Below are 26,129 nucleotides of genomic sequence, written 5' to 3' on the forward strand. Positions count from 1 at the left end.
TTATTTCCTACAAAGAACCATATAAATGCTTTGCAGTACAGTGTTTCCTAAGAGACTGCAACAGTCCAAGAAAGCAGCTCTACTTTCTCATCATGCAACTGAAGGAATAAGCACAATAATATAAAAAAGCCAGTGCTTCAAATGGCACACACTAATCTAAATTCACCACATCCTGACTTATCAGAGCAACAGAAAGAAAGAAAGGAATACATGCTCCTGTAAGACAGGATGTACACTACAGCATATTTCACATAGGAGAATGTATACGCTACATGAGCTGAAAGGAGAGACTACTTAATTTTGTACACAGCCTATTCTTTAGACTTCAGAGTTTGGTGAACATCACCTTTTAGTCCTTGTTTTCTCTTTTATTTTATAACTACATGTGTCTGGACAAAATTTCTATCACTTTAAACTTAACAGTAGAAATTGGTGCTCCACACCAACAGTCACAGACAATATGCTAGGTGAGAAGAGTTGTCAGAGTCCTTTTAGCAGAGAACACAAATAAGTGCAACTGATTCCACCTTCCATAAAGCAACATTAGACACACTCAAAGTACTACAAAATCACTGTACCATCAGGAGGCAAATTGTACAGCTGAGCCACAGGACCACTGGCAGGAATAACTGGGAGTTGGAAATGGAAAGCACTTTTAATAGTTGGTAAAGGAAGACGATTTTTGGGAAAACATTTTCTCATTATTAGGCTGGATGTATTGACAAGAGGATCAAGAGTTCTTACTGCAAGGCACTCCTGTTAACAGGAAAATAAAGAAAAATATTTCTCAAACTAAAAGTCGAACTACATTTATTTACAAAACATTTGGTTCGTGTCTTCTTTGAAGGACAGTAAAACTTCTACCAACACAAATTCAACTTTTTTAAAAATCCAAACTTCAAAATGAAAAGGCATTTTCACCCCCTCTTTTTTAAAACTAAGTTAAACCGGCCCTCCCAGAGATAGATAAGCAAATTAACAGCAAATACAAATTTAGTTCTGTACTATTTCATTGTTTCAGTCTGGTACAGAATATAATCCTTGCTCTGTAATAAGGAATGACCATGAATCTCATAAAAGAAATATGACAAACTTGAGGTCACAGCCAAAGAGGCAAAAACAACAACGTAAAAAAAACAACCAGGATAAACTTACCTGTGAAGTGTTGTAAAGAATTTTCATCCCACTGGCATCAATAAATGCTTTTCTTCCCAGTTTGATGTTTGTAATACTTTTAATGCACTGTAACACTCCTTTACGTATCAGCATGTATCTGTGTCGACTATCGTGACCGTGCCAATCAACATAAATCGTTAAAAGCACCTGCACATATCCTCTGTCTACTGCTCTCCTGGCATTTGTTTCTTTGCAAAAAAAGTTAGGAAAAAAAATTAAAATTGCCCAGTGACTTCAATATTACTTTCAAATAATACTTTCAATGTTTAAATTCTTCTTTTTATCCAAGTAACTGAATTGTTTCAGTTCGAGTAGTATTTTAGCAGAGTTTTACATTAAAAATTTAGCAGAGTTTTATATCAGCCTGAACAGAAATGACTGGATAACTGAGACCAGTAGTCTAAATTTCATTCTTAGAACAGTGCGTGTAATTTTCGTGGTCTACTAGAAGAACAGCATGCATTACACTTAAAAGTAAATTGTAAGATGCTGTCATCCAGTAAATTAAAAAACAAAAGTGTTTCTACAAAGCATTTCTATCACTATTCGCACACACTGTGTAGATACAAGATTTGAAACAAACTTCTTTTCACTTGCAATCCATACAGTTTTACATCTATCACTCAAATTTCATAAGCTGAAAATACTTCTACCCCAAATACTGGGTAATCAGTATGACAACTGGAATATATAATAGATTAATGTCATTATGAAAATATTTACTTATTTAAGTGTATGAAGTTACAAGTCAAAACCACTAAGGAGAAGACCTCCCTAAATAAATGCACAAGACCTCCTGTTCTAAAGACACACCTTTTAAACATTTCGTTTTCCTCCCCAGTATTAAACTTCCAGTTTACAGAAGAGAATACTGACAACTATCTGGAAATATTTCTTTCCCTAAACTTCCCAAGGAGAAACTGCAAAATTCATAAATACACAAACCTGTAAGACCAAGGTATCACACTGAATAAACATGAATAAACTCAGCACCCTGTGACAGTCAGTACAGAAATTTCCCACCATTTGTGTGAAATGGTTTTCTGCAAAACTAGTCACACTGTCGCGGTATCCCGCAGTGGTATGGAGGAGAAGAGAGATCCAGCAGGCAGGAATTGTGCAGCAAGATTCATTTATTTAATTAGTTTACAACTCTTTTATAGACTTTTTCCTGCATAGTCTAATTGGTCAAAGGATCAGCCACCCCTTGGGGTGGTTGGCTAAAATCCTAAAACATCCATTGTCAAAGTATTTTTCTACTGTACCATAAACAAAGCTTTGCAAGGTCACAGGTGTTCATAGCTTATAGAACTCTGCTAATATCTTCCGTGAGAGAGAAAAGTATCTCACGGGAGTGGAAAGAAGCAAGAGAAATTCTTGCTAGCCGCATATTTGTATCCACAGTCATACCGCAATTCTTATCCAACGCCACTAAAACTACTAGGAATGCTGTCACTTTAATACAAGTATTTGGAGAAAATTAGTTAATTGCTTGCTAGTTACAATGCTGGTTCAAAATCTGAAAAGATGACATTTGTGAGGATCAATTCTTGCTGGCTGAGACAGTCGATGTCTGCAAACACACCACTGGTTTTTAATTCCACTTCATGAGCATCACTGACAGACTTGTTACGAGGACCCAAGCCCTAATTACTCAGGAAGGTACTGAAGAATACCTGTATTTTCCCTAGCAATCCAACAGATATTTTCAGATATATGTGTGAAAAAGAGGCACAGGAGTTAAGCTATAGACATCCATTACTGAAGGGCTGAGGTGGGTGAATGTAAAAATGTATTTCTCCACCTTGGATCCAGATCTGTTCTGCAGAAGCAGTGCAGCCTTTCCAAATGAAACTTATTTCTCGGTTTCCTAGCCTTATTTTTGTTTTGGCCACCAACTTAATGTTTAGTTTTACTCTGTTGATATATACACACACACTCATATATAGCTCAAGTAGACAGTTTCTTGTAGTCAAACACTTACTTGATTTTAGCAATGCAGCAAGTGTGTCTAAAGCAACCCTGTCAACATAACAAGAAAAGTCAAAACAGCAACCAACCAGCAAGCTTAATCTACAACACTGTAAAACTATACAAAATATTTACTGCTAACAGACTTACAAAGAGTCTAACCTCATGTTTTCCTGGATGCACCGTAGCACAGACTTCACTTGTATATTTTACTTTACTAGAAGATTGTATATATCTCTGTTATATCTGAAGTCTGATGACAAAACTTAAAACTATCAGTGCAATGGCTATACAAACATCCAGCTTTTGCAAAAATACTCTGATAACGTATGTTTATGACCAACACTCACTGGTTGTGATATTCTGAAATTAATGTCTTTGTTATCAGCAGAACAAGTACTTCCACAAAGTAAGGGTATTATTTTAGAAAACTGTAGGTCAATACCAGCAGTATATGAATATACTGAGAAGCAATACCCATCAATCTGTACTACAACACAAGACAGTCAGCGTGAGATTTTTCTTGTACCCAAAGATTTTCTCTCAATTCAACTGTGCAACTACAAACATACATACTTTTTTTTCCCCACTTTGTGAAGATGGACTTGATGCACCTGATCTTAGACCATAAACAAGGATATCATGATTAGTCACATCATAGAATAGTACATTCATACGTGGAATTTTAGCTGGGCCTTAAAGGAGCAGGACATCTTTTTGGAACACTACTCCTGTGACCACAAATACCAGATTTTCTTTCACAAATACCGAACTATTTCTTTCGTAACTAAGTTAGAATATGCACAATATGAGATTATTACTTCACTAACCAGATGAAAAAACTAGTTTTCCACAGGTATGTACTTCAAAAAGGTGAAGTATATAAGGAAAGGATTATCTTCAGCTACATCCACTTAGCTATTTTTTTTACTATAAATTCACCCCAAAAACCCAACCCTAATCAAAAAAAGACAACCAAACAAAAAAACCCAAAATCTACCACCACCAGAGTGAGACTCTAAAGTCACCACTTTCAGCTACACAGTGAATTTTAATTTTTTCAACACAATAGCCCACTAGAGAGATATTGATGGGGCTTCCTATTCTATGTTTTATGATCTTGCTCTGGTTGTCTATTTACTTTGCAGAAAAACAAAAAGAAAATTCTATTACCAAATAAAACAGACAGTGACACACTAAAAGCACAAAGCAGATCACAGAATATGCTGAATTGGAAGGGACACACAAGGATCATCGGGTCCAATCCCTGTCCCTGCACAGCACCATCCCCAAGAGTCACACCACGTGCCTGAGGGCAGTGTCCAAATGCTCATGAACTCTGTCGGGCTGGTGCTGTAGAAACAAACTGAAAAATGATGGGATTGTCTTGATCTGTTTGTTATGATTTGGAGTTAAGCGCTGTACAGCTTCCATGCAGGAATATTAGAGACAAAAAAATAATGTATATTATTTTACCAGTACTGCAACTAGACATTCAAGTATTTTGTGTTACTCTACTGGGGGAAATTAAAATCTGTCATATTTGTGGTACTCCTTCCCACTTCCCTTCACTTTAACCTTCAAATATTAATTGCATTTGATTTCTCCAGTGTTATTTTTCATTTACAAGTAAGTATTGAAAAAATATACAAGGTTTTACCATATAGTATATTAAAGAAACCTTACTTACTTCATAAGGCTAGTGTTCTTTTTACTAAAAGGGCCAATGATCTTAAACAGCAGTTCTACTACTCCATTCTTTCCCAAAGATACTGCATTTACAGCTGGAAGTTAAAAGCAATCCATTTGAAGATAATGTAGTAAGAAATGCAAAAGAAAAAAGTCAATATACTCAAAACTAAAATTCACACAAGTTAATTCTGAAGTACAAAAAATTATAGACAATTTTGTCCTTTATGACATACAGTGACAAGCAGACACTGCTCTGCATGTAATTAGCATGACAATCCAATCCTGATAACACTTGGAAAAGAACAAAATTTAATTATTACTTTACAAATAAAACCATGTACTGCTTCCAATGCGGGCTTCTGCTTTCTTTGTTACTAAGATACAAAACAAAAAGAATTTTCTTTATAGAAATTCACATTTTATTGGAACAGCAGGTTTTCTAAAATTCTAAAATAGGTTCTGTGACTTGCTACTATCCTTCAGTATTTGGACAAGCAGGTATATTCAACAGGATTTGAAATCCAAGAGTCTGCTATAAAATTTAAAGATTCGAATTGGTATAGCTTTCCTGAGCAACATGTTATGAATATATGCTCTTGGAAAAAAAAATTATAAAAAAAAATCTATTTGAAAGGGAGCAAATGAAAAGAGATTATGCTAAGACCTATGTTAGAGAAATATGAACTTGAAGTATATGTTTGAAGTCCAACAGGCAACTGAAAATACAAACTGCTAAAACAGGCACAGAAATTCCATTCCTGACTGAGTTCAGCAATACGTACTCCTAACAAAGTAGGAAGACAGCAGCTAAGAATTTACTTCAATATAATAAATGCTGTTATTAGTGCAGAATTTAGTACATGAACCCAAGTGGTAATTTCATCATCATTAGCAGCAACATCATACCAGAATCTAAGTAAAGTTAGGACTTACTCTAATAATAACTGAAAACCAACTTTAAGAAGTACTACTCATCAGAATATTATGAACTACTAATTTTTCTGTTTATAAGGAGTGAGGAATACAGAAAAATAGAACTGATCTAAGAAGAAGTCTAAGAATTAGAGACTCAGTCCCATTTTCAGGATCAAGGAAGTTTTCAGATAAGCCATGCAACTAATGTAACTATCTGTATTAAACTTTTCAGCTTAGAAGAATTTTACCTCATTATCAGACAGCTCAACAGAAATAAAGCTTCCACATTTTGAAAGTATTAGGGCTTTGTAAATTATAGGTGCTCATGTGAATGACCTGAAAACAATCTTACAGATGACCAAATCGATTCTCTGAGGGGAACAAGGCCATATTTTCAATTTCTTCCACTTAAATAAGAGGATATAACAACCATTTTGAGCTCAAATGAAAAAAATTAAGAGCATATAACCGACAGTAGAGATACAGTAAGAACCACACTATTTTCATCAACTTCCTACTGCCAGCCCAAACAACTAGGCTCTTGTGGAAGAATATCAGCCCAATAGTGGAGAGTGGAGCTCTTGAGCAAAAGGAGTAAGGAAAAGGTTAAATTAACAAGTAATTAGGTTAAATTAAAATACTTTCTGTGTGAACCAAGTTTTAAATTGGTAATAAATAAATAAATAAAATACCAGAAACAAAAAACATGAGAATGAATAATAAAGAGAACAATTATTTAACTCTAAGTGCTTCTGCAAGAAAAATGTTACCATTTCTGGTTCAGAGCTTTAAACAGCAGCATTTATGCAAATTAGATGGCTCAAAATTCCACACATCCAATAGCACTGGTTAAAAAATATATTTTTATAGAATTTAAGCATTTTGAGTATATAAAAAGAAAATTCTCAGAAAAACAGTAGTTTAAATAACTAACATTAAACAAGCACTCAGAGTTGGTATCTAACCTCATCTAGATAAAAAGCTTTATTCACATAGGAAAGAAAATAATTTTCTGCAATACTTACAGTTGGTTGAATAAACCCTTAATACTTGAAGACATGGCAATACTAGCCTGAGGTTATGCAAATTCTGCTTCACTAAATTCAGTGATATGTTTAGGGCACCATTTATTCTTGCTTTCATGCCAATCTTCTTGTCTGACATCAAAGAAATACAAGACCAATCACAATAATTTTGAAATTATTACTAAAAAAATAGAAGTTAAATGACTGAATTCCTTCTACTAATGTCAACTCTGCTAATCTACTTTTCACCATTCTTTCCTCCCCCCTAATTTACTCCTCCTTTTTCCTCTTCTCTACCAATTCTGAGTATGTTAATGCTTACACAATAACAGAAAATTTTTTTATTAAGTTTCACCTATAAAACTGTAATTCTTAAGCCATAATATCACCTTTTGGACCAATTTTTGCAAGAAGAGTATGAAGAAGCACCATTAGTTCTTCATTTGGTGGAGACTCTTTGCTAGCAGTCAAAAGCAGCTGTAACAAGATCTGTGTCCCTCCTTTGGTGACTATGACACTTGCTCTCCGACCACCACCTAGAAATTAAAATTGAACTGACGTGTCTAAAGCCAAAGAACAACTAAATATCTAAGATACAGTTATCATGAAGTTAGTCTTTAGAACAGCAATATTTTCTTTATATGTGACTGCACTATGCAAGGACATGGTGGATTTAGACTTACAGCAACACAAATTATTGTGTAGGATTATTAGAAAGGTAACTTCAGTCTTTAGATTCTTTTAATTCTGCATATAAATATGCTTCAGCAAACAACAACAAACAAAAGCCAAAATAATGATAGTTTACAAAAAACCCAACAACAATAAAAAGTAACTAGCCAAAACAAAAAAAAAAAAATCTGAAAAAGTATGCATCAATACAATAATGTATCGCTCCTTAATAAAAACTTACCAACTGAGACTACCTCAATGAGAATATTCAATATATTTACAATAGTTTGATGATCTCTTGTATTCTGCAATAAAAAAGAGAGATCTGTGCTTAATATAGCAATTTAATACAATGGTTTAGATACTTAAAGCTAGGAGGATATCTAAATATAAATATAAGGGAGAAAAATTCACAAGTAGGTTATTTAAATCTATTCATTACAGACCAACAGAAGTTTTGAAGGCTCCATAGGATAACAACATATTTCATAACACAAATATACTAATAAATATATACATTTCATAATGATAAAATGCAAAACTGCTATTAACCCATAACTACAAAAACTAAAAGATTTTACCTCTAGGGTTGACAGGATAACTTCTATTCCAGTGGAGCCCTTAGAAGTCATCTCCTTCCTGGTTTTTTCTGTCAATGAGAAAAAGACCAATACTGGCTTGCAGAAAAAAAAATATGTTATCATCTACAAATTGACAAGAAAATCTACACTGCAAATAATAAAAGCTATAAAAAACTGCATATATGTATATAAAACTAAGTAAAGACTCAAGCAATTTTAAAACTAATTTTTGTTTTTAATTGTTCAACAATCTTGTGATGGCCTAGGAAAAAAAACTGTAAAGAAAAACACCAGTAAGAAAGCTCCCTTCTAGATATTTCTACTTTTCATATATATATACACACAGACACATATACATACAAAGTGAATTATTACTTACATTACAGCTATTTAACAATACAAAATGGACTCAGCACTACCAATGCTATACTAGATCCATTAAACATAGTCTTAAACAAATGCTTCTAACAATCAGTGACAAAAACAGATGGATAATCAAGTTCACTAAGCAAAAACTGAAGTCGAGCAAGGGAGATACAGGAAGGAAGGGTCAAAACAGAAACAACTAAAACCACAAAGCTTAGATAATTACCTTGACTCTGAACCAGATGAAGGATCTTTGAGGTAACATATCTGGCACTGTCTGATGCTCCTAATACAGAGTCCAAATTGATCTTCTCCAGCTGTGACAGCAGGAATACAGTCCGAGAACTGGCAGAAACACTACAAGAAAGATATAATTTTTCCATCTAAATCAGAGAAAAAAAAGTCCTAACAACAGAAACTTGATGCTAGAGGAATGGGTGTGGCTAATGCACTTCATATTTTATCTGTATTGGAAAACAGTCTTAATTCTCAATTCTGGCAAATTTACAGATTTTGCAAAGCCTGCACTGCAACAAACTAATTGTATGTAACAGCATCTCCACCAGCAACTGTGAACAGGGAATCAGTTGCAGCAAGTAAAATGCAGCTATAGGTACAAATGCTGCTCATCTATGTCATCTACAACAACTTATATTTAATAACTTATGTTAAGTGACAGGATATCCTGTCGAACCTGCCATTCAAGGAAGAACTGGCTACCAACAGTCCAAAAGACTGCTGATCTCACAGGATGGCATTTCAGAAAAGGAAGAAAATAATGTCATTCGTGAAGTGAGCAAACTAGCACATACCAGCTGAAGAAAAAGAACACCATTTTGAAGAAAAAAAACTTAGGAAGGTTTCTGAAGTTATCATCCAAGTTTGGATTAATTTTGAATACAAGGGTATTTTGGCCTGTCATCATGGGTTGACATTGGCCACAGGTCACACACCCACCAAAGCAACTTACTCACTCCCCTCCACAGCTGGAAAGAGGAAAGAAATTTTAACAAAAGGTCCATGGGTTGAGACAAGGACTGGGAGAGATCACTCACCAAATACTGTCATGGGCAAAACAGGCTCAACTTAGAGATACGAAGTGAATTTATTACTGACAAAATCAGAGCAGGATAATGAGAAGTAAAACAAGCCCTCAGAAACACCTTCCTGCCACCCCTCCCTCCTTCCCAGTTCTACCTCCTAGCCCAGCGGCACAGGGAGACAGCGAATGGGGGTTATGGTCAGTTCAGCACCTGAGGCTTCTCCCACTGCTCAGGGAGAGGAGTTCTTCCCCTGCTGCACCGTGGGGTCCCTCCCACAGGAGACAGTTTCCATGAACTTCTCCAGTGTGAGTCCATCTCACAAGCAACAGCTCTCTGTGACCTGCTGCAGTGTGAGTCCATCCCACGGACAGCAGTCCTCCCAAAACTGCTGCAGCGTGGGTCACTCTTCCACAGGGTGCAGTCCTTCATAGACAGGCTGCTCCAGCTTGGGAGCAGGGCCCCTCTCTCCACAGATCTTCCATGGAGTCACAGGCTCCTCTAGGCATCCATCTGGTCCAGCCTGGGGCTCCTCCACGGGTTGTGGGTGGATCTCTGCATCCCTGTGGATCCCCATGGGCTACCGGGGCACAGCTGCCTCACCACGGGCTGCACCATGGGCTGCAGGGGAATCTAAGCTCTGGCACCTGGAGGATGTCTTCCTCCTCCTTCTCCCCTGACCCTGGTGTCTGCAGAGTTGTTCCTCTCCCATGTTCTCACTCCACTCTTCTCTGGCCTCAGTTAAAACTGTGCCACAACTTTTTTTTCTTCTTCAATGTATTATCACAGGGGTGTAACCACCATTTCTAATTGGCCCCAACTTGGACAGCAGCATGTCTGTCTTTGAAGCCACCAGGGATTGGATCTGCTGGACACAGAGGAAGCTTCCAGTAGCTTCTCACAGAAACCACCCCTGCAGCCACACCCCTGCTACCAAAACCAGCAAGCAAACCCAGTATACCTGCCAACAAAAAATAGCCTTGAAAATGTATTTTAGTGTAAGACACCACTTCAAACCAGGCATACATATAGAGAGGAAGATTACAAAGAAAGAATTGCTGTAAGTATTTATAGTATTCTAAACAGAGTCAGCCTAGAAACTGTTTTATTTGTTCTCTACTTTAGATCATAACAATTATTCAGAATAGTTTTGAGATTCACATTCCCACATGACAGTAATTTTTAAACAGATGTTAATTTTTTTTTTTTTTTTACAATTAAAACATTTTAATTGTAGTCATGCAATTAGCTACAAGAAATTGTGACTTCTGTGAATTAACTACCTTGGGTTTTCATTCCTAACATTAGAGTCCTACAATAATCACCCATAATTCATTTTACACACACATTGCTCTATCTATAATAAAACTAAAGTCTACAACACTAGTTTTATAAATATAGTCAGTTTTGTTTATAACAATAAGAAATTATTACTCCTTGATTTATATCTTACTTATGTGTAAAGGTTTCACATTTACAGCTAACTCGGCTAAAACATTAAAATCAAGGGAAAAAGGTAGCTGAGGGCAAAAGTTATACTGCCAAGAAAGCAAACTGATGTAAGAGCTGCACAAGAAGCTGCTTCCGTCACTCTCACTTTTCCACACTGACATCTAAATGAGAAGCAGAGCCAAAAATCAATTTCAGATTACAGCTGATACTTACAAGCTGATACCAACAGGAATAAGAAATGGCTATATTAATTATAGCTCTTAAATGTAAGTCATTTTATACAGTGAAGTAAGCATATCACCTTCTCAGCTATTTGCTAGACTTTGATCTCAAAGTACTTTTTTTAATCTAAATTAAATTTGTCTTGGGTGCTGAAATATTAATTTCCTTGCATAAGTAAAGCATAATCACTCCAATCCTTTCTCATCATCCAACACCAGGTGGAATAGTATGATCCCATTATTATTTGCATAAGCTTTGTTTTGCTTATTTCTCCTTCTCTGTCTATCCACTGAACTTTAAATGATCCAAAATTAACCCAAGATTGTAATGAAATCCATGAGCTATGTTGATCCAATACACAAATTGACCAATTTATATAGGATTATATCTTCACCAGTTCCACAACCAAAACAAGTAAGAGTCCAGCCAACCCACATATAAGCCAATGTGTAACAGAACTGCTGCTTCAACTTGTGTGTGTGCATATCACTTCCACTGTGGTATATCATTGGTCTCACAATGAAATTAATGTAGTTTGAAAGCTGAAAACAACTCAAGAAAGCAAAGCTGATGCTCAGGAATAATAACGACAAGTTTTTTTAAAAAAGTTTTTGCAAAGATAAAACTCATTTATAGGCATTAAAATGTCAGAGCAAACCTGATTTTTGATGGCTGCATCCTGGAAAATTCAAGAAACACTGACACATGGAAGCAATTTACCATGTAAAAGAAACTGGCACCTAACATAATTTCTCCATAGTTAATAAAAGCTTGAAAAGGTTTAGGTAGGGTAAGTCATTCTCAGTACTGGGTGGTGTAACAACTTAAGTTTTAAGATTTATTGTTATAATCTCCTCCTGGGCAGAGAGCTTCTATCAACAGCAATAAGTGCTTATTACAGCAAAAATATCTTTAGAAAGATATTCATCTTATATAAAGTCTTCCAACATAAATACAGCTAACTACAATTCATGTCTTCAGCATACATAATAAAGCATCCTTGAAAATTAACACCAGCCAATGCTGAAATACAAATTAAAGTCTTGATTTCCTCTTAGTTATGGCTGAGCTTTCTTCTTAAAACAAGAATTATAGTCTTATTTACCAATATTCTACACTAATATACATAGTGGTTATAGAACTTTTTGACAGTTTTCAATGCCTGCACCGTATAGCAAAAAGACCATAGGACAGGAATTACGGCAGCCAGCCAGACATAAAGGAGCAGTGTCAGTAATACTGCTGTGACCACCCATTTGACCTCAGAACAAAATGCAAGCCCAAGTTGTAATGAGATTCTCACATATTTGTAATGCAAACATGTATGTTTTGACCAATGAACCACTCAGCATCCAAATCTAGAAGACATTTCTCCAAAACAGAGCAGCACCACAGAATTCAGCATTTTAAATCCCACAAGGAGAAACAGACAGAATTAACTCTGTTCTGTCAGAGGCATGTTTTCTCTCAAGCTGCTGATGTTGCAGAACCTCAAATGAATACTCTGAAGACTGTGGCCAGACTTTCATGGTTACCAGACACAGAGACACAGCAGGAGCTGAAGAGTCAGGAGGAAGAGCTAAGACTTTCCCATGCTTGGACTGGGAAGGCTTAAAAGCCCAGGGGTTCCTTTGCTGGTGGTCACTCCTCAGAGACACCAGCTCAAGCTGTTTCTGTGTTACTGCACCATGAATAAATCGGTTTGGAGAATGAGACATCTGAGACTTTGCTAAGGGAAACCTGGGGTCAAACTGGTACAAATGCAATGCAGGCCACTCCCAAGAATTCTGACTGGATATAATATAAATTTGAGTCATCACCCATCGAACTATGGGCTAACTATGGTTTCTACTCAGTCAAAAGCCATTGTCAGAAGGAATGAGATGATTCAGACTGACTTCACACACCGACATGCAGCTGTCCAGGTCTCCAGCTGCAGTGAGTGCCTGAGCTTGTCACTGATGCTGGAGGGCAACAGAGAGTACGAGACTACTTTTCCCACAAGATCTTCTTGTTACTAGGACTAACATTTTTCACCCCATCCATTCTAAAGCCTTCTCACAAGAGCGCTCTGTAACTGAGGGGTACATAGAGTTTCTATTATCTTTACTAAAAAACATGACTAAAGAGCACCAAGGAGAAACTTCCTAACACCATAAAAACTATTCTCTTCAGATCTGGATAAACACCAGAGTTGTTCCTCATGACACATATATGCCAAATCAGTCCTTGACGACCTTCAAAAATGATTCAGTAACCAAAGGCAATCTCACTCTAACACTTTGTCTCCCTTCAATTGAAAGGCTTTCATCCAGAAGCTTGATCTTGACATTTCTGGCACTTCTTGCTACAAATGCAACTGACCCTTATCCGTTCCAGTGACGTATCCCTCTAAGCACAATATCTTGCACATATTCAAATACTGTTAACCGTTTTCTGCATTTCACAAGAGTATTTTGAAATAATTTGGTCCTTCAGTACTTCTGAAGATCTTTCCAGCTTAAAATTGTCTGTAATTTTAACAGTAACTTTCTTCTCTTATAGATCATTAGTGAAAAACCAGAATATTTCCCACCATTAGCTGTAACCAGAAACAGATAGAGCACATCCAGAAATAAACTGCGCACCATTTCCTTCTGACAGTCATCAACTATCACTGATCTGGTATCCAGTCAGTGCTCTACTCTGTCCAAAGATAACCAATAATTATTATTCTGGGATAGATTTACACTTTCTTTAAGCATCTTGAGGTGAAGGTTACCAGGTTTACTTGATCCAGTACAGTTCATGTCACCACAAGCAGGAAGCTCCCTCTTCATCCCACATTCAAGTGCTACAGTTCAAAATGCCCCCCACATCACCACTTTGCTTGCAAAAAGGAAGCATTGAACACCCATGTCCGTATCTCAACTGTTGCCAAAACTTACAACATGACTCAACTAACCAGAGAGCTTTGTGGCTTTCCTCCTTTTCTGGTCAGGAAAGCTAGAAGTAGATAATAAATACGGAAGCATGCCCCAGACAGCAAGGAACAGAGGACTTCAGGGCTTCACATTTGGAAGAGAACTTCCTCAACAAGAAAACATCTTTTCAAATAATTAATCCTCACTACATGGACATTTCTTTCATTCCCAAAAGATTTAAGCATTCAAACTCTGATCATGAAGAAGTGCAAGATTCACAATCCTCCATTACTCACTATATGCCACTTTTACAACACAAAGGCTAAAAACACATCTTCATAGCTTGCTATGTCTCTACTCAAAATGAGAAAGAAAACTCTAAGCCATGGCTGCTCACAAAAATTCAATTATCTTGGAATGGGTTTTGGGTATTCACCTTGCAAGAAGCCTTACAAAATAGAATAGTCAAATGAAGGATGTCATCAGTTTCTCAATGGTACCTACTTCCTCTGAAACTGCTGTTTGCAGTCAGCCAGCACACTGATGTATAAGGGAGTTCCTTCTTCCCCCACAGTAAATATATCTGTATTTTGGCACGGTGCAGTGAGCCTTTAAACCCTATTTTAAAACAGGCAGGCTTCTCATGAGCTTGTTCTGATTTTATTCCAATGCAAATAATTTCAAACTATCTTTTTTTTCTCAACCACTTCCACAGTTAGCAAGTAATCATTAGAGAGCTGATACTTCTGATTAGTTCACAGCTGTCTCTGTACACAGAGTCACCATAACTTATTCATGACTTAGGGAACAACTGTTTTGAATTGCAGGGATGGAAACTTTCATTTTGTCTCTGTAAGTAAAGAAGAATAAATGGCACTTAAGTAGCCAATCTGCAAACATCTAATATTCTTTGTGATAGCATATTTTATGCATTATAATTTGCAGTATTTTCAAGAACACTCATTGCTGACAGAGAGCTTGCTTTGCTTATCATAATGCCTAAGGGACTAATCTACCACAAGAACAAAACATAAGAGACTTTTACCATTTCTTTTTATCTACCCCTCACGAAAACAGGACCAACCAGTCTGATACCCAGTTGTTCCACCCCAAGTCAGCAAAAGTAAGGATGATTCCACATACAAGAATTTAAATTTGCATTTTAAATAGATCCCAAGATAGAGACATAATTCACAGTAGAGCAAATTCTTCACAAAAATTCACCCACTCACATAGAAAATAACTGGTACTTCAGAAAACTAAGACTGAAGCCAAAACTGCCAACTTTGCTTTACTTTTTAAAATCTGATTAGATGGTTTGATTTAACAAGCTGGTTTAATCTGTGTTACCTTAAGAAAAAAGTAAGATTGCAAGCCTTTAACTAGCTGCCTGATGCTTAACGGCCTTCCACAGATAATTTCACAAATTTCTCAAATGCTTGCTGAAACAAGTTCACACGAAAATAACAAACACAACTTTTCAACCTGACATCTTCTGCATACTACTCTGGTTTGTCCTAGCTATGTGTTGGATTGGAGGATTGTTGCAGAATGACACACATCTTATGACAAATTCATGGCTTCTTACACAGCATCATAAATTGCTTCTTTAATTCCCTCATTAGAAATAATTTTGTGGTTTGCTAATATGTGCATAAAATCATTAAATTAATTAAATTTTCAATTACATTTAATAGGTACTTTATATATGAACATGCCCAACACTAACTAAAAACTTAGATTTAAAAAGTTATTTATTAAATTTGAAGTTACTTTGTGCTGATCAGTACTGACTCCGTTGATTTTTCAGGACATCAACTTACATATCCATACTAGAGACCCATTTTACTTATCTTCTTACTAAGAGAAAGACTGTTTTTTCACAAATCTCGAATAGCTTGATGTTAAGAGGTGACTACAGTTTTAAATTTACCTTTTTTCAGATGATGTTTTTACTTTGTTCATATCGGAAATATGATTCTTCAAATCACCATCTCTGATAACCTGTAAGATATTAAACAACTGCATATTATCAACATCTTTTGTTCTTTAAAGATTAAAGGCTGCCACCATACTGAATGTCCCTGCACTCAAAATGCTAAATAAGTTAATTCACACTGATTGCATTTCTCCACACTGTCACAAGCTCTTCTCCCTTCACATTATTTGATCCAGCTTTTAAAATAAACTATTGCATTCTAAGTATGGAGTATGATTCTGAATTATAATTCAAGCCTACCAAAGTTCAGAAAGTCCTATTACAATAAAATAGAAACTTCTGTAAGTCGTTTACTAGACATTATTTTCCTGTCAATTACAGAATTATATCAAGTAAAGCTTTTGCTGAAGCCAGTAAATACACTTTTTAAACCTACTTGACAATACTGTGAGATGCCACAACATACTGATTTCTGACTGCCATTTTATGTATCTACAGAATAACTAAGACTAGAGGCACAGAGAGAAACATGGAGTATTTGGTGTTCTTATTTAAGCAAGACCTGAATACATTCCTTGGACAGAAACCATATCGTGCCAAGGACTCAATTTTCCTATCCATTTAAGGACATAGTGTCCTCAGGGCACACGGCTTCCTCAAATGGTGCCTCCAAGCAATTAAGGTTGCAGTCTACAGGACCATTAACTGAACACCAGTACTTCCATCTGAGATCTACTATGAATGACAAACAAATACTCCCACTGTGAAAAAACCTGTCCTCCAAGAGCACAATGGCTAGTATAAAGGTAGAAGACAAAGAAAAGGGGAAAATGGATGTTCAAAGATATGGGTGCTGAGAATGAGTAAGATAAAGCACCCCTTCTCTTGCAAAATGCAGGCAAGAAATTCAGCCAACTACACACACACAGCTGCTCACCATCCCCTTCTTCCCAAAGAAATGTGTAAAACCTCTCAAAAATCCTTACTGTTCAGCATGTAAAAATAATCAGGTTTTTATTACTGGTAAATTCAACTCCACAACTGCTAAAAGTCTAAAGCAGATGAAGTATGAAGCAAGCTTATTTCCAGATTTACCTGAAAGCAGACTCTTGTCCCAGCAGCCAGGAAGAAACTGTTTAACTTTTCACAAGAATTCCAGCTTGACTCAAGTTAACAGGTGTCCCAGGTTTGTCCAAGTACCCTTCAAGTGTAAACAATCTTGAAATCCTTTAAAGAAAATAAATAGTTACAAGAGAAGAGCTGTGTTCACCACATTACTGACAATTTAATGAATTATAAAGTCTGGATTATTCCAGCCAGGTTGCAGGTCTTACTGGGTGGAAATCAGACCCTTGGATTCAAGTAGCCAAGTGCTGTTTTGCTTGCAGCAAAAGTATGACCTGCTGTCACACAGATGATGAACAGTCTGCCAGTGCCAATAGTGTCTACATATTATTGTGTACTGAACCGCTGTACAAGTGGAGCCAGCTACTGAGCTGAACCATCCTGAGACTGCAAGGTCTTTGTTTGTCTAAATTCACCACAAAGCATTTCAGTAAGCACTGAAGTGCTCACTGATGCTCCAGGTCAAGAGGAAAAGTCAAGTAAAAAAGAAAAAGCACAAGAACAAAAGAAAAAAAAAACCACCAAAAACAACCAAAAAAAACCCCAACAAAACCAACAACCAATGAGAAGAATCAGGGAAAAAAGGAAAAGAGAAATGCACACAGCAGCTATCCAGAGGGTTGTGGTGGAACATCTATGCATATTAAAGTAAAAAAAAATTCTCTTTAACATTTTAGTAGGCAACGCAAAAATACAACTTCCAAAATAATTTAAAACTTTCAATAGTATAGTAATATAGAATATTATTATATAGAAAATAGTAGAGTAAACACTTGATAGAAAGCTAAAGGCAAAGGTGAATGAATTTACACATTTTAAACAATGCCACTTGCCTTCCAGTGGTAGCAGAGCAGACTTAAAATTAACGTAAGTTCTACTTGTAAAGGACCAACAACAACTAAATGAAAGCACCTCAAGTTGGAGGGAAGCAGAGGAGAGCAAGAAGTGTTGACTAAGTAAAACTCCAAGTCAATAAAAGCTGGATTCTCTGCAATCTCCCTCTGCCTTTTCACCTTGCCTGAGAAATGTTATCCATCCTCCCATCTAAACAGGGGAAAAAGGCAGTCTTCACAGGATCAGAAAGCTGCACTGTAATAAATGTTGTCATAATGCTATCAACAGTACAATAAATTAAAAGGCCTGCATGAAGTTACATGTTATTTTCACATTTTCCTTTCTCTTCAGAAAAGCACATTTACCTCACTCCTAGGTGAATTCTTTGTCACTGAGCCACTGAGCCACCTTCTCTGTGGATCCAGCTTTTCAATACCATATAAATTTCACACTTACTGACAAAGTTCGTGCAAAGGGAAGAGGATACCCCTTCCAGTATTTCCCTTTCATATGAAATTTTGGCATTTGCCGAAATGTAAGAATCACATGGAACCCATGGAACTCCTGGTTCTTGGATAAATACTCTAACCACAAAACTACTCTAACAAATGGCAAGGATCATCACAAAGCAATTTTCTTTTGCTCAGAACAATGGCTAAAGAAATGAACTTAACGCTGTTTCATTCAGACTTCCTATTCAGATGAGTCTATTAGGCATGGCTGGGAGTGCCTACAGAGGACTCGTATGAACTCCATCCTCCTGAATACTAAGTTATATATATATACATAGTAAAAGAATACCAAGATGCTCAGCCTCTGCAAGGCAGCAATAATTCTGGTGAGACATTGTAACAGGCTTCAGAGGAGATTTTACTGACACAAGTTCTGGGGTCCCAATGTAAGAAGGATGTGGACTCGCTGAAGCGAGTCCAGAACAGGGCAATAAAAATGACTGGAGTGATGGAACAATTCTCCTACACAGAGGAATGCTGAAAGAGTTGGGACTGTTCACCCCTGAGAAGAGAAGGCTCTGGGGAGACCTTAGAGCAGCCTCCCAGCACTAGAGAGGGCCTACAAGAAGGCTGGAGAGGGACTTTTTACAACGGCGTGTAGTGATGGGACAAGAAGCAACACAATTGCTTTAAACTGAAAGGAGGAAGGCTTAGGCTAGACACTAGGAAGAAAAAGCACAGTCACCATTACAACACATTAGTGCTGAGCACTTCTGTTGTCATTTTGATAACATCATACTTGAAAGAAATTCTCATAACTTAAACACACAATAATGTCACACCTGAGGCTCAAAAATTTATTTTAAGCAACAGCACCTCTACTTTCATGTTAGTTTTTTCTTCCTCACTGAAACTGGCAGAAACTCTTAACTCTCAAAACCATGGAGAGTTTTCATGCTAAAATCCTGCTATTAAAACTTTCTCTTACAGAAAACAAGGATAATCTCTCTGTTACTGAAGCTGAAGGAAATTCTCAGTTTACATAAACAGAATTCACATGTTCAACTGACCAAAATACTTTAACACAAAACATGGCTGCCTTGGAAGGATAAATGTAATTTTAAGAAAATTTTAAGTATCTTTGCATTTTCTTTACTTAAAAACCTCTCAACCCCCAAAAAACCAGCAAGACCAAACTACCACACACAAGAAAACCAAACAAATAATTAAAAAAACCACAAAAACCCTACAACAACAACAAAAAAAAACCCAAAACCCACAACCAGAAAATAGACTACTTTGAAGAGCCAGAGATGTCTGAAATTTTCCATAACTAATACTAGGATTTTCCTGCAAAGTACTTTAACTACATTTCAAAAAACACAGTTCTCTCCAAGTGAAATCAGAAAAATCAAAACCACATGTGGATATACAAAGTTTATCAATACAACTGCATCTGTTCTACTTGCAGTATATTCTATTTTCTTATTCCTTAAGAAAATAAGTTTCTGGAAAATAAAAGCTGTTATATAGAAAGGCATGTTTTTGAGTCTGTTCAGTATTTATTAAAACATGGTATCTTATTTTCATAAATAGATGAGTTGCTAAAACCACATATCAAGCTATACTTATCAAGAGAAAAATCAAAATTTAAGTTTTTTATGTTTATTGACCACAATAGCTCTGCAAAACCTGTAAGATTGTTCATCTATACATACATACATACATATACATATTTTTATAGATATATATTTCCGTGTTTTGCTTTGTATCCAAAGCTCAGTGCATCCCAAAATATTTTTAAAGCCAGAGCTCGGACTTCACTTTTGATTATTATGGAGCTATTGATTTGAAAGGTGAAAAAAAGTAACTATGAGCAAGTCTGCAGCCAATAAGTCATTATTTTGATGTGTACTCATTTATCAGAGAGTGCAAGCAAGTAGCTGAGCTAAATCTTTGTTAATTGGTACAGTACCAAAAAAAAGGCAAATTAGTATGCAAAAAAGGAAAGGAATACAAAATCCCAGGTGACAGAATAGTGTCAAAATGCAAAAAACCTAAAAATTAAATAGAGAAACCATAGGTACGAACTGAGAAAACATGTAATTATTAAAAAGGTCACAAACGCTAGGCATAAAAAAAATCTACACTGAAACCCTGAAGGTGATTGCATTCTGGGGTATGCTTCCAAAAGCACTTTACCTCTCACAGAAGTACATGTGAGTTCCCCCAGTTTGGTGCAGATTAAATTACACACAAATGCACCTTTCATAGTATCTCATTTCATACATCCCAAAGCCTCAGAAGCTGTTCATAGGTCAAAATATTCTTTTTCAAAGTGCTTGCAAGTCCATTTAAACAAAACCAGATAAAAATACTTCTTCATTCTTTGTCCTCTAGGCAATCTTAATTCCAACATACCACTTGTGGTTTACATTCTTAAACATAGAAGTAAATTGTTTGCTAGAACAGACTATACCTAAGTGAATTTACACTTGTAGGAATAAGCTCTGTGTCAAAAATTTAGGATAACCAGCAACATGTGGCAGCAAGAGTCATGGTCTCTGTACCAAAAGCAACCTACCCAAAGAACTTTTAGAAAGCAGGTAAACACTGTGATAACCAGCATTCTAAATACGGCAAAACCACACAAATAGCACACACCATACAGAAATGAGCAGTATGTTACTTAACACTACACAAAAGAATTACTCACCAGGACAGCAGAATCCCCTCCCTTTGACAGCAGTAAGAACAGGCCACTGCTATTAATACAGTGGTGCAATCTCCCCCATCTCATCCTCTTGCATCATAAGGAGGACTGTCCACTTGCAAAAGTCTCAGCAATTATACCATAGGTAGCTCCTCTGGCTATTTAATTCTTTAATCTTTCATACCTAACATATAGTTTTCCAGTTCAGTGTCTCAAGTCACAACTTATACAACTATCTTTTTGAAAAAAATGGTTGCTTGTGGGCTGCTTTTTGGTTTTTTTTTCAAGAATGCAGTTCTATTTTAGAGCCACACAAACTAGCAAAGTTATTGCATGTGAACAATTTCCTTAATAAAAACATGAGACCTAATGTTAGGTAAAAAAAATCTCACAAGCTGTTTAGAGATGTCAGAGTTATTTGTACAAACTGCTTTATATCCTGAAAGCTCAATCCACAGAACACTCCATAAAAGTTTTGGTTACCTATAAACCATCCTAAAAATCTGGGGAAATCCTTCAAGCTTCACAGTTAAATTTCAAGTTGGCAAACACTACATTGTACCCAATCACAATCCAGTAAACAAAACCATATACATAAAGAATTATAACTAATGTGGTAGTGAGAATTTGTTTCCTGAAGTTGACTATTGCTAGCCCAGTTTCTGAACCTTTACAAGCATTGGAAAACAAAAACAAAGACTTCCCACTCCATACTGAATCTTACTTTGTAGACGTTTAATACGAATTTAAGTCCTAGTCAATAGCCCAGAGAGTCAATTACCAGGACCAGCTGGTTTTTTAATTGAATTGTAAAATAGGATGGAATGACATTGAGTGCACACAGAACAGTTATCTATTCCTAAGATCTTAAAATGCAGCAGCACAAAAAGCTTTTAGTGCCATCAAAATACTGTAATATACCTAAAACTACCTTAGAAGTATTTATTCCATGTGAAAAGGTTTGCTCAAGATAGTAGAAAAACTAGAGATACTTTTCTTCCAGATATAATTTTAAGATTTTATGTGGAAATGGCAGAAAATAATCCCTTATCTAATGACTATCCAACTCCTTCAAGCAGAAAAAAATTATCTGAAGTTTTTGGTGGAAGACAGTCTAATTTGTAAACCTAAAACAAAATGAAAAGGCTAAAAACCTTCACTAGTCAAAGAAAAAATACTTCTGAAAATCAGTTACTGCCTTTCCCTCATGCCATTTGCTATAAATATTTACAGTAGGGAACAAAAGAAGTCAGCTGATAGCTTACCCATTGCTGCATTATAGCAAAGGGACAACTTTTTGACGTGACTAGATAAATCGCAGCATATAATCAGACATTCAAAATGACATATATAAAGCTTCACAGAAGACTGAAGCACCAAAGTCCTTTACAGCAGGTTGTCAACTATGTCATGCAGCCATTACCACCAATCCACTTGACTGTAAAAACAAAGCCAAAAAAAAGAAAGCTAAGCAAGCAAGCAAGAAAAGCATTTGCCAGGGAAAGGAGCAAAACAGAACAGCAGTACTTTATTTCTTGCCTGAAAATAAGCTCCTAGAAAGTTACTGGCATTGCAAGCATAGGGTTACTTCAAGATATGACAAACTTGCTGTCATCAGGGTCACATAGTATCACTTTCAAAGCTTAAGTGATTTAAGCTGACAGAAATACTGCAAAAGTCAGCTACTTCTTGCCCGGCCGGCGTAACTCTTACATCAGGTGTAAGGTGAATGGCACAGGGAGGGAGAAGGAAGCAATAAAAATAGCCAGAACGAAAAGGACTACCATAGCAGAAACTAAGCATTTCCCTACCAAGAACTGAACAAGAACTGCAAAACTAGTAACTTTTGCCAGCTCTTGGAAAAACTTAATACAGTGGTAAATGTCAGAGGTGCTTTCTAGCACCTAACCCAGTGATTGCTGCTTTGGGTTACGCTGTCCCCATGGTTAAGGTCAGTCTGTAAAAAATCAACTCAAAGACCTAACATTCCCAGTTCACTAACTGAGTTAAGGCAAACCCTCAATCCTGGTTAGAAAAGAAAAGAAAAGAAAAGAAAAAAGAAAATAAAAGAAAAGAAAAGAAAAGAAAAGAAAAGAAAAGAAAAGAAAAGAAAAGAAAAGAAAAGAAAAGAAAAGAAAAGAAAAGAAAAGAAAAGAAAAGAAAAGAACCAAAAACATGGCTCCATGTTGCATATTTATCTCTCAAATATACTCCAAACCCTTCAACCTCATTAGTGTGCAGAAACACAATCATAACAACCCATAATAATCTCAGCAATTGTTCTCACTTTCAAAATTTTGATTTTTACCATTTAGTTTATGAATTACACTTGGAACAATTAAAACAGTATTACCTACCTCCAGTATGCAAACCCTTGGACACCCTGTTTCTCAGAAATTTTAAATTTTATAACGAATGTAGAGGAAGCTCTTATGTACTTCATAATACACTAAGTGTTTTAGGGTGACGTTTTCAGGGCTGTTGCCTCTGCAGCTGTTGCAAAAAAAGGAAGGATGTTTGGGTGTTCCCTCCTCCCCCCTACTTCCAGTCTTTCTACGGTTAACTGCGTTTCCAAATGAAAACCATGCTGAATCATCCATGTATCCAGGACACACACTGGATAGTTCATAATCTTCTTGATGCTTAGCACAGGATATTGGACAGTTAAACTGTGGATAGTGGGCAGGGCCTGAAAACACACCCAGAGATACACTGCTGCTACAAATCTCTCCTAAGCATCCACACAAGCAGCTGCCTTGTTCAGCACTCTCACACTCACTCCGAGAAACCTGACTTCTCCTCTAAGTTGTTTAAGGAGTTTCACCACTTCAATTACTGCAGTTATACTCCAGAGTCAGTGCAACTTGATTAGCACTCTGTGCTTTTGGACATTAGCAATTCATATCACAGGAGCAATCTCCTAAGAGCAAGCAGCTCACAGATAATGGAATTCAAGGAGATGTTTCAAATAACCTATCGAGAGCCAAAAAACAGGTGATCCCCAACTATGTCTAGCAGAGTATCACCATGAATGTTAAAGACTGCGAAGTTTCTAATCATGAGACACACTGCTGACAAGCTGTTGAGTAACAAGCTGAATGTCTTTCCTAAACTAAAACCTAAACACAAGGTGAAATTGAAAACTCCTTCTGTAAGTCAAAAGGACTTCAGAGAGCCCTTCTCCTTTTTCTCTTTACATGTAACTTCTCACACCTAATTTCAGGGAAGTTCCTCCCAGCAGCAGTAAGACAACTAATAAAAATCTTGTCAAGACAACTGAGTATTTTTCAAGCTCAAAAGCTTCAATATGGAAAATAATCTGTGAACTACTTGAACATGAAAACTAAAATATGAGCACTGCCACCTCCAACACCTGAACTGAAAGTTAAGCTTGAGATCAGGTGTCGCTTCACACCAACATATATCAGGTGTCATTTCACACACCAAGACTACTCTTCGGTTTGACATAATTTCCACTCTTTTTCAAAAAAAAAAAAAGACAATCTTTCTTTAAATGAAACTAAAAAAAAAGTATTTTGCTTAATTTATACTGGCACAAAAAATAATCACAGAAGTAAACTGAAACATCAGAAATTATGTGTTAAAATTATCTTGACATTAAATAGGAAAGTCTCAGGAAAGGAGACTATCTTGTCATCGCCCAGCCCAAGAAATAAAAAGATATTTCAACACAGACTTGCACCCACAACACACAACATGAGGTATAATTTCCAGAAAAACTCTTTGGTCATAAGTATGATATCAATGAAAGATTAACCAAAAGGTGGGGCTATCCCATGAGCAACATCCAGCCACCCAGCGTTACACAAAATACACACTGAAAACTACCTGCAAAACAGAGAAGCCTTTTCATGAAGTATAACCTATAGAGGTAGTGCACACACGTATTTCTTCAAAGGAACGTCATTCATGGGAATACGCTCTTTGGAGACCTAATTTCCTAATGCTGGAAAAACAAATACACAAAAATCAACATTCACACCACAAGGCTATACGGAAGTTTCATTGTGTTTTTTACACTATACAGGTACAAAGGAATTCACTTTCTGCCTATACATACTAGAGAAAGCTTACTGCTCTAAGTATCCACAACAGTTCGGCCAGCTGAGGATTTCTAAACATCTCACAAAGCTCGGTGCCTGAAAACAGTTTACACTGAAGAAAAACACCACCCCACCCCGATGTGAAACCTATTTCTCAGACCTCCTATGTGGAGCATTTGAACCGATACCTACAAAGAAAGACTTGCTGTGCTAGATTTCCACTACTGCAAGAGAAGGCAGGAAAAAGAAAAAAAAAGAAAAAGAAAGAAAAAAAAGAAAATAAAAGCCAAACCCCAAATGTTAACAAACTCCTACCCACGGAGCGTTAAGTCAAACAGACGTTGGGCAGGCCAAGTCGCATGGCACATGAGGCAAATGTTATCCCAACCGCCGTATTTTCCACCCAGTGCCCACGGTAGGTTACCCCTCCATCGGGGCAGGGGGGAAAAAGCCGCAGCGCTGGTGGGCCGGCAGGGCCAGGGCTCACCCGCAGCCTCTGGCGCTGCAGGGCCGCGCAGCAGAGCGAGGAGCGCGCACGGAGCGCAGGGATGAGCTCGGCCCGCGGCCGGCGCGGGGCTCCGTACGGCCGGCGCGGGGCTCCGTGCCTCCGGCGGCTCCACCCCGCGCCGCGGGCAGACCCGATGGCGGCCGGGCCCGCAAACCAGGCACCGCTCCTACCGTAGGGCCTGCGACCATCTCCGCGGGCGGGAGCGCGCAGGGCGCGGCTCCCGCAGAGATTCGCCGTGCCCGAGCGGCCCCGCACGCATCCACCGGTCCCCGGCAGCGACACGCCCGACAGCCCCGAAGGGCCCGGCACCGCGGAACCCCGCCCTGCCCCAGTCCCGGCCGCGGCCCTGCCCCCGCAGCGGCCCGCTCCGCGCTGCCCAAGGCGATGCCCGCCCGCGGGGCTTCGCCTTCGTGGCAGGCGGGGAGTCCGCACTCACCCCGCGGCCCTCAGGCGGGGGCGCCGGGCGACGGCGGCGGCTC

At 37.5% G+C, this 26,129-nt stretch overlaps 1 protein-coding gene across 15 annotated transcripts in view; it reads right to left on the bottom strand.

Moving 5' to 3' along the window:
* Positions 1-25,907, bottom strand: part of AGTPBP1 (ATP/GTP binding carboxypeptidase 1) — a 75,653-nt gene extending 49,746 nt beyond the window's left edge. For 10 of the 15 annotated variants that reach the window (XM_082301791.1, XM_082301789.1, XM_082301778.1 and 7 more), the window contains exons 1-12: positions 17,289-17,336; positions 17,050-17,181; positions 15,949-16,019; positions 8,625-8,755; positions 8,033-8,100; positions 7,693-7,756; positions 7,169-7,315; positions 6,780-6,911; positions 4,838-4,931; positions 3,161-3,198; positions 1,156-1,364; positions 579-756 (exon numbers count right to left, since the gene is read on the bottom strand). In XM_082301791.1, coding sequence (XP_082157917.1) covers positions 579-756; positions 1,156-1,364; positions 3,161-3,198; positions 4,838-4,931; positions 6,780-6,911; positions 7,169-7,315; positions 7,693-7,756; positions 8,033-8,100; positions 8,625-8,755; positions 15,949-15,980 — 1,093 coding nt within the window. In that variant the 5' untranslated portion in view covers positions 15,981-16,019; positions 17,050-17,181; positions 17,289-17,336. Of the gene's footprint in view, positions 1-578; positions 757-1,155; positions 1,365-3,160; positions 3,199-4,837; positions 4,932-6,779; positions 6,912-7,168; positions 7,316-7,692; positions 7,757-8,032; positions 8,101-8,624; positions 8,756-15,948; positions 16,020-16,390; positions 16,459-17,049; positions 17,232-17,288; positions 17,337-25,820 lie in introns of those variants that run through there. The other 5 variants (XM_082301786.1, XM_082301788.1, XM_082301785.1 and 2 more) reach the window with 5 other exon arrangements.
* Positions 25,908-26,129: the final 222 nt, after the last annotated feature.

Source organism: Coloeus monedula, assembly GCF_965178545.1.
Source record: "Coloeus monedula genome assembly, chromosome: Z".
NCBI lineage: Eukaryota > Metazoa > Chordata > Aves > Passeriformes > Corvidae > Coloeus > Coloeus monedula.